Source organism: Colletotrichum jinshuiense, chromosome 11 (genome assembly GCF_051148585.1).
Source record: "Colletotrichum jinshuiense chromosome 11, complete sequence".
In the NCBI taxonomy this organism is placed as follows: Eukaryota; Fungi; Ascomycota; class Sordariomycetes; order Glomerellales; family Glomerellaceae; genus Colletotrichum; species Colletotrichum jinshuiense.
In genome coordinates, this window is record NC_139304.1 from 239727 (window position 1) to 256107 (window position 16381).

Sequence of the window (16381 nt, forward strand, 5' to 3'; positions counted from 1 at the left end):
GTTAGATGGACGCGTCGTGTTTGCGCATGTCTCGGCGAAATCTCCAACACCGGACAACATGCCGTTGAACGTATCCTTGAAGTAAAATCGGAGATTCGCAGCCGCCGTCAAGGGACACCTCGGGTTACCTCACCGTCAGCATCTCACATGTCGGGTACCCAAATGCACCCCAATGCGACGTCGAGGAATGTTGGTGCATTCGACAGACGGGCCTCTCTAATGTTGTGTTGCAGCATCATTCCAGCAACGGACCAGGCTGAAGAAGCGACAGGCTACCGACGTCGTCGCAACAGTTTAGGCAAGCAGAGCAGCACGCAAGAAGGAAAGGCTTGTTTCGAAGCCAAGTTCGAAATTCTCCTCAACTCTGGAAAATTGCCACGGGAAGCAAGGAGATTGTTGCCAACGATCGATGGCCCACTTCCAAAGGGATTCGGAACAATGAAGCTCAGAGGCATTCGCCAAGTGGGCCAAAGACAATCACGATAAGATAGCTTAGGTGAGTGGGCTTTTGTCTAGACAAGCCTTGTGATGAACTTTGAAGTGTCCAACGGAAGGTATTCGTGGCCACCACAAGGGTCACGACCGGCTGCTTCATCACTACATGGGACGTCGAAGAACCGTCAACGGCGCAGGTGGTGCAGCCCGCAGGGTCCAGTGCCAGGTTAAGCGCGAAATTTCGGTTTAACATGTCACAGAGTATGGAGACGCCACCGGGTTCCTGGTATTATTCCCTGCGCCGATAAGAGCGAGTCATGTCTAATTGGCAGAATTGAGCATACTAGATTGCAGGATTCGTCATCAACAAAATTGAACAGCTGTATATACACCTATTCCACGGGGTGAAAGGTTAATTAGAGTGAAAAGGGTTTCTCCGTGTTCCTTCTGTACCGCGCTAGTGGAATACTCCGTAGGTGTACATCAATGTGACGGCCACAAAGCATGCTTAAGTATATCCCCGGTGAGCAGCGTGGCCTGATTCATTCAAAATCTCTTTACGACTAACGGCACTAAATCTGTCTTCTTGGCCGGAACATAGATCCACAGCGGATTCAGTTGGCTGTCTAGGTAAGTTATAACCGGTCGATGCCTAGATAGATACCAACCCATGGAATTACAAGGTTTTCACACCAAGGGTCAAGTTCCAATCAGGAAACTTCTCGTTAAGAGGTTCTACGAGTCTTATATCCCTTTAACTCCGGTATCAAGGCAAAGTGGGGGGGGGAGGGGGAGTAAGAAGGCTCTCCAAAGAAAAGCCAACGATCCAACTGTGTGAAGTTGTGACGAATAAACAACTTCTCGAATAGAGCATACTCCACTTGCCAAGGGCTTGGATCTATATGCCGTTGGGCAGGATCTTAAGCCATCCAATGAAAAGCCCTGCGGATTCTATATCAATGAAGAACACGCGGCCGCTATTCTCTTTAAAAAATAGTATGCTATGCGAGAGCGAACTCAGAACTCCACATTAGTCCACCAAGAGTCCTAGTTGTCCGCCAAAGACTCTTGGCCATTTGATACAACCAGTTACGAATCTATCTTGCTGCTGGGGAAGGCAGAAGAGGGTAGCAAGCGCATGCCGCCATCGTATGTTTTATATCTTCAATATCACCGGTTTATAATTCCTTTCCAGTATAGTTTACGGAATCGATAGCCTAGATGGGTTTAGTGAAAAGCCACCATAACCTTGCAATACTACGTCTAATGCCTCAAGGGAGATGACCTGAATAGATGGAGTCGGCTCTTGGCAAAACAAGTTGAATGACATAAGAAGCCCTCCATATCCCACAATCATTATGATCTGCATGCTCTCGGCCATTCGTTACATCAAGCTTCATTCAAGTCGTGGTTTGTTACTTTGCAATAATGATCAAAATCTTTGCTACCGCGGTCTTTGCTTTGGCCGCAGCTCAGGCAGCTTCGGCTGTCTGCACCAACCCGGCACAACGCAAGTCTTGGTAAGTCAACTCGAGTCTGACCAAGGGAGGGGGAGTATTAATCACTCGATTATAGGTCTGCTCTGAGCAACTTTGAGAAAGCCGAGTATATAAACTCAACGCTTTGTTTAATGGATCCAGCCCAAGCGCCATCAAAGACAAACTATGCTGGCGCCAAAAGCCGATGGGATGAGCTTCAGACAGCTCATGTCGCTCAAGTGCTTTTTATTCATAGCGTTGTATGTGCCCACATACGTAACTATATCTGTTACACAGTAATTTGTTCTAATGGGTAAACTATACCACTTTAGGGAGCATTTCTTCCGTGGCACCGTTGGTATATGACAGTTCATGAGAACCTCCTCCGCCAAGAATGTGGTTACACTGGACCTATCCCGTACGTTTAATACATACAAGAATCTTACGTGGCATGTAGCCATGGAAGTCGAAGAGGAGCTGAAATCTTAAACAGATATTGGAATGAGCAAGAGGAACAAGCTACAGGACCTCTTACTGCGGCTTCCATCTGGGGTAGTGATCCGACAATCTCTTTTGGAACTGGCGCTACTGACGACAACGGCTGTCTCTCGGACGGACCATTCACTGGTCTACGATACGATATTAACATTCAGCTTGAACGAGGCGAGGAGAAATGCTTGACTTACAGCCTAAAGCAGGACCAATTTGACCTGGTTTCACAAGACAACGTCAATACCTGCAACGCCTTTGAGGGATATGACGACTTCAACCATTGTCTTAGCGAGACCCCTCATATAGCTGGTCATTTTGCTGTTGGTGGTACTGTATGTATAACCCCTTTCTGTAATTCTATACTTCGAATTGGGCTATTGCTAATTATCGGACAAGATGGACGACGTGTCTCTTTCTCCGGCTGACCCCCTATTCTTTCTACACCATGCCAACCTCGATCGCCTTTGGTGGGAATGGCAAAGCAAGAACGCGTCCCGTCTTACCGAAATTTCAGGCAAAAATGTTGCTATTTTCCAGTATCTTATAGATGTTCAGCCTAAGATTTTGCCTGAGGCGGCTTTTGTACCATACTTTGGAGATAACGGCAACGTCACTACTATGAACCATGTATTGTGGACGGCAGGGACAGCCGAAAATATCACTATTGGCGAAGTCATGGACATAAACAGCGATGCTATTTGCATTGAGTATATATAGACTGTTGGAGTCCCTAACTAGAATACAGGCAGGGGTTAGTAGTAGTCGGTTGCCTGTAGTAGCGAAGCCTAGGGATTCTACCTCTAGGCTAGTAACGACAATATCTCTACTACTGCTGCTGCTTCTAATAACCTTTCTACCTTTGTCCCCCATGTTGGTGACGAGCGATCGCTGGTGACTGAGGATTCCAGATGATCGAAAACACGCTGCTACGCTTCAATTCGCTAGCCGATGACAACGACGACAGCGACGACGGCCAACAGGGCGACAGTATCACCCCCCGTTCGCGTCCCAAGTTCTACTGAGCTCAAGGGCCAACATCAGGAAACCCAGCATCCCGACACAGTAACATCGAACCAGGCCTGGGCGGCCTGCATGATCACGATCAATGCTCTGCCGGTTCTCCCAGTAATTCAAGCGGCGGCGGCGGCGAAGGCGGCTGCAGTCCTGATGGCTTCCGCGCTGGATCCTACTCTGACGGCGATACCAGCCTAGACGACGACCGAGAGCCACCGGTGGTTAGGCGCGAGCCGCAACGGCCACAATCTTCTCCTCAACATCTGTCCAGCATCGAAAAGACTACTTGTGTTAATACTGGCGACAACGACAACGGCATCATCGACACCGCCGGCTCGCTCCTCGACGCCAACTTGCCTGAAAATTTTATTTCAATCCCCAACGTCGCCATCCGCAAAAGACGCCGCAAGCCAGAAGCCGAGAGCGAGGATGCCCTCGGACCCAGCCAGCAACCCAGAAACCGACCCAAGTTCGACGACCTGCTTGGAGTAACGACCGGAGCTTCCAATACTTTCAATCCGGACGACGGGCCCTCATGCCCGGCACGGAGAGCCCCGGGAGCTGAGTAGGAGGCCCAGATAGCCCAGAGTGTGCACGGCGAGCGGCAGCGGGTCAAAGCCGTCTCTCTTTCGAGCTAGCCACTCGTTCCTCGACGGCTCAAGCGGTCTGCCACCGTCACCCAAAGACACGATAGCGTCGCCTGAAGTGCTGGCCGACCTGTCGTTGCCCAGCGACGCCTCAATTGCCCCGTCATCGCCTGCCCGGTCAATCGCTGCGGTGGCGGCGGCGGCGGCATCTTTAGACCCCAACGGCATGACGGCAACGAAGCAGCAGCCCATGCAAGCCAATGACGGTACGGCTTGGCTGTAGGGCGGCGAGGTCATGTGCTGCCTGGAAATAATGTCCAAGTCTTGCGGGGAGCGCTCGTGGGTCCTCGTCGACCACCTTACGACGTCGGGTCAGTCGACGCGCTGTCGTTCCAAGTTTGAGCAGATGTCGACGTCGTCAGCCAATATGTTACCCGTGTTCGTGTCCGGGAACCACTGGGTCCTCGTGATCCTGCGCCAGCGTGGAAAGCGGATCGCGGCGAACCTATACTCCTTGCCGGCCGATGCGCACTTCCTAGGTGCGCCGAGGCCCTCGCACGGGAGACGAGGGAGCTGCACAGCCGGTACCGGGACATGCCGGGGCCGCGTGATGTTGGAGACGCGGAGCAGCCGAACTGAGCTGAAGCCGACATACAACGGACGCAATGCATAGTGGATGAGTTGCGGGCCTATGCAAGAGTTTGGGAATTCTCGGCGGAGTTGCTGGAGGAAGGAGAACAGGCTTTGACGGACCGACTGAGGGTGTCTGAGGCGGCCTGAAGAAGAACGTACCACGTCATTGCCTCCATGTTTTCCGATGTGATTTCTCCTTCTCCCGCTTCTTCTTTTTTCCTTTTTTCCCTTTTCTTTTGATAGCATGGGATGGTTTGAATGGTCTCCGGCCGAAGACTCGCGATTAACGATTACGACTGATACCCAAATATGACCTGCTCTTAGGACTGTGTTGTGGACCGGGGTTCTCCATAGACTTGCAATTGAACAGTGTGGTCTCTTTCTCATATCTCGTCTACTTGCGATGCTCTCCCTTCAGGTTAGTGATGGGATGGAAGACAAGGGTGGAGTGATGACGATGCAGCGAAACCAGGCGAGTATCAAGTGCCAGGTTGGCCGGGGCAAAAGGCACAGCACCTCTAATTGGTATCAAGGAATCCACGCTAGCGAAACCCAATGCGATGTTCCCGGAACTAATGGCGCTCCACCCCAGATGAACGGAATTGCATGTCGGTTGGACATGGGCAAGGCTAAAGGACAGGGGAAGGAGACGCCTCAGAGATGGGGGTGGGGGGCAAAGTGAGAGAGGGGGAGCGTGTGTGTGCGTGTTGGTGCAAGATGCAAGTCAAGTCTGGAAGTCTGGCCGCCCACCTTGACCGAAAAAGGTGGTGACGCTACGGTGCCGTCGTATCGGAGAGACTTCCGCGTCCGACGCCCGGTAGGGGGGCCCAACATGGTCACCGTCTGTTCGGGCGCGGTTGCAGGTTCCTGTTAACCATCCATAGCGGTCGACATCTGTTTCTGGGACTGAGGGGGGGGGTGGGAGGTTTGCATGTTTGGCAATACGGGCTCGTTCTCGAAGAAATAAAGGCTCGTTGGGGCGACTTCGAGGCTCTCAGCAGCCACCCGGTTCGACTTTTTGACTCATCCGAGGGCGCTGTAGTCTCCTCCCGTCCGGTCGGTAGCCGTTCCACCAAGTCGGTGTCTTTCGAGATCCAACTTACTACGCGCCGTGCTGTACTGTACATGCTGACTCGACTCTCGGCGAAATTCAATCGTTCAATGACGGCGGGCGGGAGAGATGCCCCAAAATGTGCGCGTGGCAGCGTGTTGGAACGGACGGTAAAAGGCGCCAGGGCCATCCGGGCGGTTGACTGCATATCAATAGACGAGGCGGCTAGCCGGGCACATTATATTTGTCGACTCGGATTCGTCACGTCTGGCAACCCATCGAAACAGCTGTGCAATCCTCACCGTGCCTTTGATCCTTCTCCTTCTCCTCTTCCACCACCTGCCATGCTGCATTACCATTGCCATTGATTGCAACTATCACTGGCTTCAATAACCCCCGTTGGATCCCCGCACTGCTTGCTTGGCACACCTTTTCAGACGGCGGGCGTGGTTGGCAAGAGACGCCATCCATCCATGATCCTCCCAGCTGGTTGGAACCCCCCGAAATGCCCCAATGCACAGTGTCTGGATGCGCCCGGGTTTGTGATCCTTGCTGCCAACATATCTGATCCTTGCCAACACACCGCCAGTTGGTGCTGGAGCGACAGCCTTGCCCACGGCCAACAGGCGGTTGGGTGTGCGGCAGCTGGATGACGGACATGCATGCAGCAGGGCGCCAAAGCCTGCTGCGCTTGAAGTATTTCTCGAGATGGAAACGTCCGAGATTAAAGAGTGGGTACGATAAGGCTGTCGAAACTCCCACCACAGAGACGTTGCATTGCACCGATCAACCCCCGACGGCTTCCTGGCCGCAGTCCACATTCCTACCCGGCCGTCGGAGTCTGCCTGGGCTTTGCGTCTACCGCACGTATGGTAGCCAAGTTGGTTGGTTACTTGGGCCTTTGCTTATATCCGAGAGTGTAAAATAAATCCAGCAACGAGTTCGATACTTCATTCGGTGCGATACATCCAACTCGTTTGGACATGTCATGTTAGAGGCTTCGCGCCGTTGGCCGGCAAGCAAACAAGCAGGCAAGTAGACCAACAAGCATCATGCATTAGTTTTTCCCATGCATCATGCCTGATTGATGCACAAGGCCTTATTGTTTGTCTGCTTTGCTGACCCACGGTGCAAGTTCACAGAGTTGATTGTTTTCAGAATAACCATGGCTTTTTCCAACTCGTCCTTCTTTTTTCGAGTTTCAACTTTAACCGAGAAGTGAGCCGTCTTGTCCCCTCCTCCTCCCTTTTCCCTTTGTCTCTTCTCGCGCTTCTCTTCTCCTTGTTCTTTGTTTTGTCATATTTCGCTCCTTGTCCCTTTCATCCTCACTTCCGCGGCGCCAGCCGATACCCAAAACCGCATCCTACCTCCTCAGTAGATTCATCTGCAGAACCATCTAGCCCCGCTATGCCTAAACATACGTACGTTCTACTCCCCATCCTGTGTCTGTGTCTGTGTTCTGCACTGGCTCTTCTTCCGGCTGTTTCGAGCATTGACTGATTCTCATCGTCGCCGCCATTCAGTTTTCCTGTCCAGGATTGCCACCACCTCGAGCGCTGCCCTGTCCAGTGTCTTCGGATGGACAAACTGGCGGTAACGTCTTCCCTTTAGTGAACGCCAACCAGTCGGCCAGGCCCTGTTTCTAACGTCGTGCGGGCTTCGCGACGCGCAGGAAACGTGCGACATCGAACAAAAGTGTTACAGGCTCTGCGATGAGAGGCTCATCGCAAGTTCCAAGACGTCTACGGGCCACAAGCTTCTCCATGTCGGGGCCGGGAGTGGTATCTGGGCGCTGGAGATGGCTGAGTAAGGTCTCGGACCCGAACGTTTACAAAGGTAGTTGGTTGCCGCACTTGGACCAACGCTGATGAGTCTCACCAAAGGACCCTGGGAGACGGCGCCACCATCGATGCACTCGACCCTTGCCTGGCGCAGCCCGACAAGTAAGTCGAGAGCCCCCCTTTCTCTCCACAATCCACGACAGGATATGCGTGTCGATGGTGTGTCCGTGGTAGCTGTTCTAGAGCCGATCTGAGCTGATTTGATGCATCAGGCCCCAAGCGAACGTCTTCTTCCATCAGGCACAGCTCGACGGCCCGTGGAGGCTGGATGGAAACCTGTACGACCTGATTCGCATCACACCCCGCCCCGGACTCATTCGCGACCCCGACGGCGTCCTCGGCCAGGCGCACCGACATCTGAAGCAGGGCGGCTCCATCGAGTGGATAGAAATGAGCTGGCTCCCGCGGGCCGACGACGGCACCCTGCCCCCGGACTCGAGCATGGTTAAGTTGTGTCGCCAGTTCCGGCTTGCGACGGCCGCCGATCCCGAGCCCGAGCCCGAGCCCGGGGCCCCGCCGCAACGGGTCGGAGGTGCTACTGCGAGAGGGCTACGTGCGGCCGGGTTCGTCCGCGTGAGGGGGGAGGTGGTGCGTTGGCCGACTAACCCGTGGCCGGAAATCCGGCGCAACGCCGACATGGGCGAGTTCTCCAGGTTCTCCAACATTTACCTCGACCACGTCTTCAGACACGTAATGAAACCCACGCTGCTGCTGCGGGGTCTGCCACAGGGCGAGGTCGACGACCTGGTAGACCGTGCTGTGAATGAGCTGTGCAGCATCAAGATCCATGCCTTCTTCAACATGTGCTTCCCCCCCTTCTCCCCTGCCCTGCCCTTGTCCCCTTTTGGTGTGCAACGGAGTACTAACTTGCTCGAGTCGTAGGGTCATGATCACGGGCCAGAAGGGCCAGACGGACCTGCCGAGGCTTTGACCTAGCCTGATGTACGATTTTGTCGATGGGGCGAGCGAGCGAGCTGTTAGTGGGATGATGCGGGCTAATGAGTGGGAAAGTGTATGATGACGTGGCTGGTGGCAGCATATCTATACTGATTTATTGTCTGTACCGAGTTGAATTTGTTGGATTACCCAGCCAGAATACGGGCAGGCGGTCAGGCCACGGGAAGCGGCAGAATTCGGACCTGGAGATTCTACCTCCGGGCCGCCAACGGTGATATCTTCACAACTGCTGCTTCCGCTGGCTGCCTCTCTTTTCTTCCTTCTACACACATACACAACTACAGAATACAGTAGCATTTTTGCTCTTCTTTCGATTTACCACCCGTACGGGTATCTTGTGATACTAACAGAATTAGAACGCTCTTGTTTGGGTGCTGATTCATCGGCACCTTAACTTGAGTAACGTGATGCTTTAAATCCCCTTCCCCCACCTCCCAACAAAAAGAAAAAGAAAAATATAATGTAAGGAGGCTGAGTGGAAAGATACGGTGTTGGTGCTATTTTTCACAATCGCGACGTATCTAGTCCCGGCTGCATCCATCACGCATTCCCCCGTCATCTGGTGAAATGGGTTCGCTGCCTAGACACCGGGTTTTAACTTACATCGGGCCATTGTTTGCTCCCTCTGCTCGTCGCCTGGTGTAACTTTCGTAGCTTCTTTGGTCCCTTTCAACTGGGAGACCTAATGCATCCATCTCCTCCCTAGAAGTGCTAGATATAGTGATTCTACCCTCTCATCCAAGCCAGAAAGCGAGCGCCAAGCCTAGGTATATACACTTGTAAACTTGCTCCTATTTGGTTAGATCTGGTAGAGGAAAGACTCAGCTGTTGTGACTGGGCTAAATAAACACGAGCGTTGGACCATGACCGGCCAGCCTTCATGGTGCGCCAGACTTCCCTCTTATAATTATAACTTAAGAGGAACGAGTGGGCCCATTTTCTCATATGACAGCACATGGCAGGTACCAGCCGCACAGCTCATGTCCGGCGTGGGCGGATGCGTGGGACCCAGGCCTTATCTGTGATCCATGTCAACAACTCCTCGTCAGTAGTGTGTCTAGGAACCGTACCGCTTTGGAGGACGACTATGCTTCTGAGGGGTCTTGACGAGGCCAGGTGAAGGTTTTTGATCAGTGTCGTTGCCATTCCTATGACCTTCAGTATCAAACTCATCCACGGAACCTCTGGGGCAGCTGAAGTTCTTGAAAGAGTTGGAGCAACTTTTCGAACAGGCCTAATAGAAGCTTTAGTAGACTTGCCCCCATTCTTGGCCTTCCAGGGAGCGGGCAAGGGAGAGTCTGGGCTTCAGTAATGAGATGAGGTCGTCCGCTAAACAAGATGCATAAAACTCGGCGCAGATATATCAGGCTGGCTGTCTTTCATCTGCAAAGCCTCAAGCTCGATATCATGGCGCTGCGCAATAACCTCAGCAGGGACCATACCCACAAAAACGTGGTATCTATAAGTGCACAGCGCAGAATGCTCTACAGACAGGCCGTCCCGCTTAACGAAGTATCGGATGATGTAGACATTGTTGTCCATGAAATACAAATGCTTCGTCAAGGCCCAGTTCATGTCGATGAAGTCGTCAGTGAAAACGCCCACAGGAACCTGCCGTTTAGAAATGGAAGCCGACTATAAACAGCCATAATTAGGTGCACCTCTTTACCTATGCTCGCAATCAGCTGTATATATCAGCGGAGAAACAGGCGACAGGGGTCGACCGAGGCCGTTAACTTTGAGGCGTCCGAGTCCTGCCTAAACTTTTCAGGGGCAGCTTCGCTAGCTGCCTAGTAAAAGAAGCTGTAGGTAGCTCCTGGAGTTGCCGTCCTCGCTCTGGGCGCCCTTGCAGCTCAAGGTGCAGCCCAGCGTTAGAACCTAGGTTTGAGTTGGAAACTCAGCACCCATCATCAATCATCTGTTAAAGGTCCAATCAGTTGTCTTTGTAGAGGCACTTGGTCTCGAAATTCCGATTGGCCCTCGGCCAATACCATCATACCACAAAAAACAGAAACTCCCGTTATGACTAATTAACAGATCGACTTAATAGATCGACCCAGCCCATCGGCCGCCAATCAACCCCCACTAAAGCGCTGAGCATACCTTATTTAATGAGCCTGCGGTCCGACACCCGCCGCGGTGGCGTAGAAATGCCGTTTATCTTCACGATGGCAAAAAACTCGGCCCTCACCAGCCCAGCCATCTACCGAGTGTTAGCCAATGGCAAACATTCCTTGCCTACGTTTATGTCAGCACAACACTCGAGCCGGTGCTTACGTTAACAGTTGCTCGCCACCACAAAAACCTGTCCAATCATCTTACACGCACTCGGATTCTGCCTCGAGTCTAAGCTGGGGCGAGCTGGCCGCATTTTTACCACTCGTGGTTTCCTAAGCCATGGAGCCTCGCAAGCCGGACCATCATCTGTTTTGGTCACGGTGGACGACACTGGGCGCAGGAGAACCCCCTAAAGGACCGGCGTTAATGGGCTAGTCTAGGTTAGAGGCTCGGTCGGCGGCCGGTACACCATCATTCCTAGCAGATCCAGCGGCGCACCAAACACCCGCGAGGACGACTGAGGATTGCTTTGCTCGCTTGTCACCCCTTGTTCTTAGCCAAAGCGGGTGTTGCTTGAAATTTGACGCATGACCAGCAGTTGCTTTCCGGGTAGTTGATCATGCTTGCGGATGATGACCACGACCTAGATACCTGTGTTGAGCAGCGGGGTCGGAGCGGTGTCTGGCATAGGCAGGGCGAGAAGACATGCGCCGCTGTCTTTGCTCTACCGGAACATCTGACCCGGGGAGTTGGACATGTAAAAGCCCGGAAGGAAGAAATTAGGCGGTATTCTGACTTCACAGGTGTTGTTAGACCACAAACTTGCCATCAAACTGGTAGAAATGAGATAAATTGCTATTAGTTACTGAGAAATGGGAACGTTAGACTCCTAAGAACACAGTATGCAGTAGCCAAAAATTGGAACTTACGCTATTTAACATTGATCAGTAAATTTCAAATGAGATGTGGCATCCCAGGCTCCTTCGCAAAAATTAGGGCCAGGTGATTCAATGTCCTATGACGAAGGCAAGAGACAAACCTTTACTATGGTAACGATTTTCTTTCCCTGCTGGATCTTGGCTTTCATGGTCATATTGCCTAATAGTTGGCCACCCTGAAGGCCGCAGCGGCACTCTTAAAGACTTTGACGATCGATGCCATGTCATTGACGTCGACTTAGTTCCCACGTCAGCCTGACTTGCTCTGAAGCAAGCGTTTATCGAACTAACGCCTCTTACCACGACGACTTTGGCGCCCAGCTACTGGAGCTTTTTTTTTTTTTTTTTTTTTTTGGAACTATCCTTTGACGCGTCGCAGGCACGGTCAAGACCATCCACTCCGACTTCAATGCTGGGTTGTTGAGGAATGTACGACGCCACCGCCCTGAGCTTCCATGGTAACAAAGACGGTGATGATCTTCATTCCGGCCATTTTCCCTTTTTGGTGGTGTCACAAAAACGACGCCGGGTAACCCAACAACGATAAAAGCAGCGATAGGACGAACGACAATACCGAACTTCATGAAGACTCTATAGTAGCAGTAATCTCGCGGCTCAGAATTTCATCAGCGATATGTCCAAGGGCTACCCCAGCATCACAACAATCTCAATAAGCCCTGGGCTGGCTGAGCGGGGACAGGGCCAGGTTTCTCAGCGGCCGCGCGATCTCCCCCAATTGGGTGGGACATCGAGAATCTTGCTATTAGGCAGGACAATACGGTGAAGGAGGAGTTGCTCAATATCAAATTGGCAGGGAATTTCAGCCCTGGGCAGTTTGCTTGAAAATTGTGGCATCTTCTATAGTACTAATTAGTTTCATCCCTTACCACGATTTTGAAGGTTCTTATTTGATAGCAACAATGACTGAAAAGTGTAAGCCTTGACCGGTGTTCCAGGGTGCCGATTGCCAGAGCTCAGTCATGTCATAACCTAAGCAGCGGGCTTTTATGACATAATTTCAATAGAGAGACTCACTTCTGATGGTTTTAAGGCTATCTCGACAAGAACACAGGTCATTTCACGAGAAGATTCTGTAGTCAGCATTGGAACGGCTGACCGGCATCTTGCAGGCAGACACGATGGCTAATTTTCACTTGGAGTCAGCAAGGGTGTTCCTTCTGTGCCGCGAGTCCAGCCCTACTTAAAGACGGTTAGATGCATCTTCAGATTCGCCCGGGTAGATAGTAGTTATTTGTTATTATAGCGGATTAGGATGTAATTAGCTGAAGTTGTTGCTGTTTGCCCTTTTTAGGATATTTGCCAGCATGTACATAATAGGAAGGAAGAACAACAGATCCACTTTAATATCTGACAATATTTTTGCGCTATACCCTGCCTACGCCCATTCTAGCCCACTAAAACCCGTGCAACTATCCTATTTGTATTAAGCGCTTATATCCGCTACCAGGCACCCTGTATTACAGGCTTCCGAGTCTTAAAAGTGGAAATGTGGAGGTGGAAACGACCGTTGGGCAGATTCGCCTTGGTCATGATGAGGCTGCTTACAAGAAGATTGGCAGCTACTGAGAGAGACGTGTGGTTCCAGGAAAAGAGAGACGTTGTGAGCCGGTTATAAAAGTAACCTACTTCTCCCGTCAAAATGAATGAAGAGCATCCTACCGGACACCAGCTCATCAACGCAAGCCTCCCTCATCCTGTCATCAGCTATTGTCACTCCTGTTCGGCATATTCTCTACCAGCTGTCTTACCTTTTCTCTACATCTCCCTTCTCCCGCACGCACACTCTCGTCGCCATGCAGCTCCGTCTTCTCTTTCTTTCCCTCATTGCTCCTGCCATTGGGGCTCCAGCCGAGCAACGGAGGGACGACATCGCCGACGGGTTCGCAGGACCCGGTTACATTGTCCCCAACAACATCACTATTGACCCTTTTGTTGAAATCGACCCGACTATACCCGGCATACGCCTGGCTTCGGACTTGGAGGCTAACAATACGGATCTCGCCCTTGACGTGGAGCCCCAAGGGAGTAGCCTCGATGCTCGAGCTACGGTGAAAACGACCTTCATTCTCGGAAAATCACGCGCAGAATACGGTTGCGACCAGTCCATCAGGGCGGTGTTCGAATCCGCCATCACAACGCTGTGCTACAACGGGGGCTGCGATAGCGGATCCAGCTACTACCGTGCGGTCCGCTGGTCGAAGGGCGAACGGCAGAAAGTCAACCTACGGGTGACTATTAGTGGCACGTACTCGGGCAACGTGAGGTATCGGCTGGTTGATGCAGTCAAGGCGACTGTCAATCCAAACAGCGCCACCTCGTACGAAAAGCAATGGGCCGTGCCAATCGGTCGTGGTGGCCAGGCGATTCTGAAATGCACCATGTCGAGGTTTCCAAACTACGTCCAGGTCACCCGCCGTGTCGATGGCAACTTGAGGGATGAGCTCAAGGTCACGGTACATCCTCCAGAGAAGGAAAGCCAAATTGGTACGTTCTGATCCCCGATCTATCCCATCCCGCCCGACAAACGTTCAAAGGCCAAGTGTGGCATAGCTACTACCATGCCAGGCTAAAACGTCAAATAGGATGCATCATTGCTAGTACCTTTACAGCCATTGCGGAGGCTATTAGCGGTGTGGCAGGATCTTTCTTTGGTATTGTCGGGGTCCCCGATTGCTCTTGAAGATGTTTCCATAAGGCGGAAAACGCTTATACCTTGTCATATCATCCTTTAATCTCCAAGTACATACATGTGATAGCTTTGCGTTCACCTAACCAATCAAACTCCAGTTTTTCCTTCTTTTAATCTCACTGAAATTCCATCTGTTGTTAGACTGTAATTCTAGCCTTATGTCACGATAGCTTCATTCTGCCAAGCCTTTTCTTTAGCTGCAGCACTTGGCAGTGCACATGTCCCGTGCGCCTGCACACGTGACCAGCTCACAGCATTCCTACTTATACGAGCTCTTTGTCTTTACTTCACTTACAGAGAATACAAGACACTTTTCCCTACAAATCTCTTATGGCCGCTGTGAGCTCTCTCGTCACACCTTATTATAAACGACTTGGGTGGATCTGGTATAGTTACGTATGTGTCTCCTTGGAATAATCTACGACTGTTTTCCATCTGATTACACTCACTCTACTCCGTAATGGGTGTCGGATGCTGCCAGCTCTTGTAAATAGCAAACTTGATCTCGTTTCTATTATAAGGGGTATGAGTGTTAGAATAGTAGTATTTCTTGTTGTATCGCGTGCAGTACAGAGGTGCCTAGCGACTGCCGACGTCACGTGGGCCGGCCGGGGCAGAAAATTGCGCCGCAGCCTCATGCCGTATTTACGACACATGATGTATGCGAGAATATTAATGACCATTCAAGTGGTTCCTGAACTCAACCAGGCATTTTAAAAACAAATCGACAGCCAACGGCCGCCAGTAACAAAAACTTATTCACACACCTCTTCAGCCCCCCCCCCCCCAAGAACATCTTATAATGACGCACCCGCGTGCAAAAACATTTCCGTATAGTATCGGCGCATGCCTTCAGGCTTGAGAGGCAGCGCGGCAACAACCCCTTGCATGTATTCGGAGGTGATTATGTCGGCATTCCTCAACACGTGAAGCCCGTAGTCAAAGGTGTTCGTCTGCTGGAAACACTTTGGTCGTCGAGTTAGTACCCTTCTCCAACACGCCAACGGGGAAACCTGGCAGTTGCGTTAAAACTCACATCGGCGGCCGTTATATCTCTGATGGGCCTCTTGGGAACGCTACTTCCTAGAACCTCCGGAACCTAGTCTACGACTTAGTCTAGATATCGCCGCCAGACGACAGCATGGAGTTGTAGTAGAAGACGTCGCCGGGTTTACGCCACTTGAACAAAACCTAGTGCGTATTCTGATAGTTGACAGGGATGAGGATCCTCGACTTGTTCTTGTACCACTTGGTGTCGTTCTTATCCGCCTATAAGCACTCTCCGTCCTGGAATTGCAGCATGGACTTGATGGGGAAGGACGAGACGGCACCGAAGCGGGCGTCCCGGGACACGAGAACTCTCAACACCTCCGAGATGGCGACATTGTTCAACCACTAACCGGGCATCAGGGAGCTGAGAGCCTCGGCGCGGCCGGCGCCGCCATCGTTCGGGGTGAAGCCGGGAGGGTTATCGTTGCCGTTTCCATCGTTGACATCGTTGTTGTCGTCATCGTTATTGCCATCACCAGTGTTCAGCCCAGACGTGGAGCCTGCCAAGGTTGAATCGATGATGGGTTTCTTGGGGGCGTCAGCCTGGGTACTGTCCTTGGGCGGACGCGGGGGTATGACGGTGAAGTCGGTGAGGTCGGTGAGGTTGGCGAGGGAGGCAAAGGTTTCATTCTGCCCGCCGATGGGAGAAGACTCTGGGATACTGGGGACGACCTGGGATCACGCATGTCAGTCTCATCATTGAGGATGTAGAGGATCAGAGGGTCCTGTAATAATATCTCCACCTCGGGGGTATGCGAGAGGGAGAGAGTGAGAGATTGGGCACCTACATAAGGAGGGGATTGGATTGGAGGCGGGGAACCGGGAGCATCAGCGAAGATACGACCAAGGACTTTTTTGGTAAGGACGGGATGCTGTTCATGGTGGGGAGACGATGCATTTATGAAAACACAATGTCAGCGACGAGAACATCCTCCGGTGCGTGGGGCACGGCTGAGATGATGGAACATATTTCCCAGGTGGGATGGGCTGGGCGTTGTGCTCCTCTTGCTCCATCTCCTCGATCTCGTCCTCAACTTGCTTCTTCTCTTCCTTCTTCTTCTTCTCTTGGTCCTTGTCGGCCGGGATACTGGACGCCTCGCGGTGCGAGCGCTCTCTCAGGTCATATCGACAAGACAT

General features: G+C 51.9%; 4 protein-coding genes across 4 annotated transcripts; 3 read left to right on the plus strand and 1 right to left on the minus strand.

Moving 5' to 3' along the window:
- Positions 1 to 1863: 1863 nt before the first annotated feature.
- On the plus strand, positions 1864 to 4645 carry EsH8_XI_000051 (uncharacterized protein; the record flags this gene model as incomplete). The annotated part of the gene is made up of 8 exons (XM_083273959.1): positions 1864 to 1955; positions 2246 to 2271; positions 2439 to 2737; positions 2802 to 3014; positions 3314 to 3404; positions 3483 to 3984; positions 4058 to 4272; positions 4413 to 4645. 8 exons carry the CDS (start codon positions 1864 to 1866, stop codon positions 4643 to 4645), a joined length of 1671 nt encoding a protein of 556 aa, XP_083120295.1.
- A 2452-nt stretch (positions 4646 to 7097) lies between these two features.
- EsH8_XI_000052 (uncharacterized protein) lies at positions 7098 to 8413 on the plus strand (the record flags this gene model as incomplete). Its single annotated transcript, XM_083273960.1, has 3 exons — positions 7098 to 7111; positions 7574 to 7633; positions 7744 to 8413. 3 exons carry the CDS (start codon positions 7098 to 7100, stop codon positions 8411 to 8413), a joined length of 744 nt encoding a protein of 247 aa, XP_083120296.1.
- Positions 8414 to 13148: 4735 nt separating this feature from the next.
- Positions 13149 to 14000, plus strand: EsH8_XI_000053 (uncharacterized protein; the record flags this gene model as incomplete). Its single annotated transcript, XM_083273961.1, has 1 exon — positions 13149 to 14000. The coding sequence occupies one exon, from the start codon at positions 13149 to 13151 to the stop codon at positions 13998 to 14000; it is 852 nt and encodes a 283-aa protein (XP_083120297.1).
- Positions 14001 to 15589: 1589 nt separating this feature from the next.
- EsH8_XI_000054 (uncharacterized protein) lies at positions 15590 to 16381 on the minus strand (the record flags this gene model as incomplete). The annotated part of the gene is made up of 2 exons (XM_083273962.1): positions 15590 to 15916; positions 16211 to 16381. 2 exons carry the CDS (start codon positions 16379 to 16381, stop codon positions 15590 to 15592), a joined length of 498 nt encoding a protein of 165 aa, XP_083120298.1.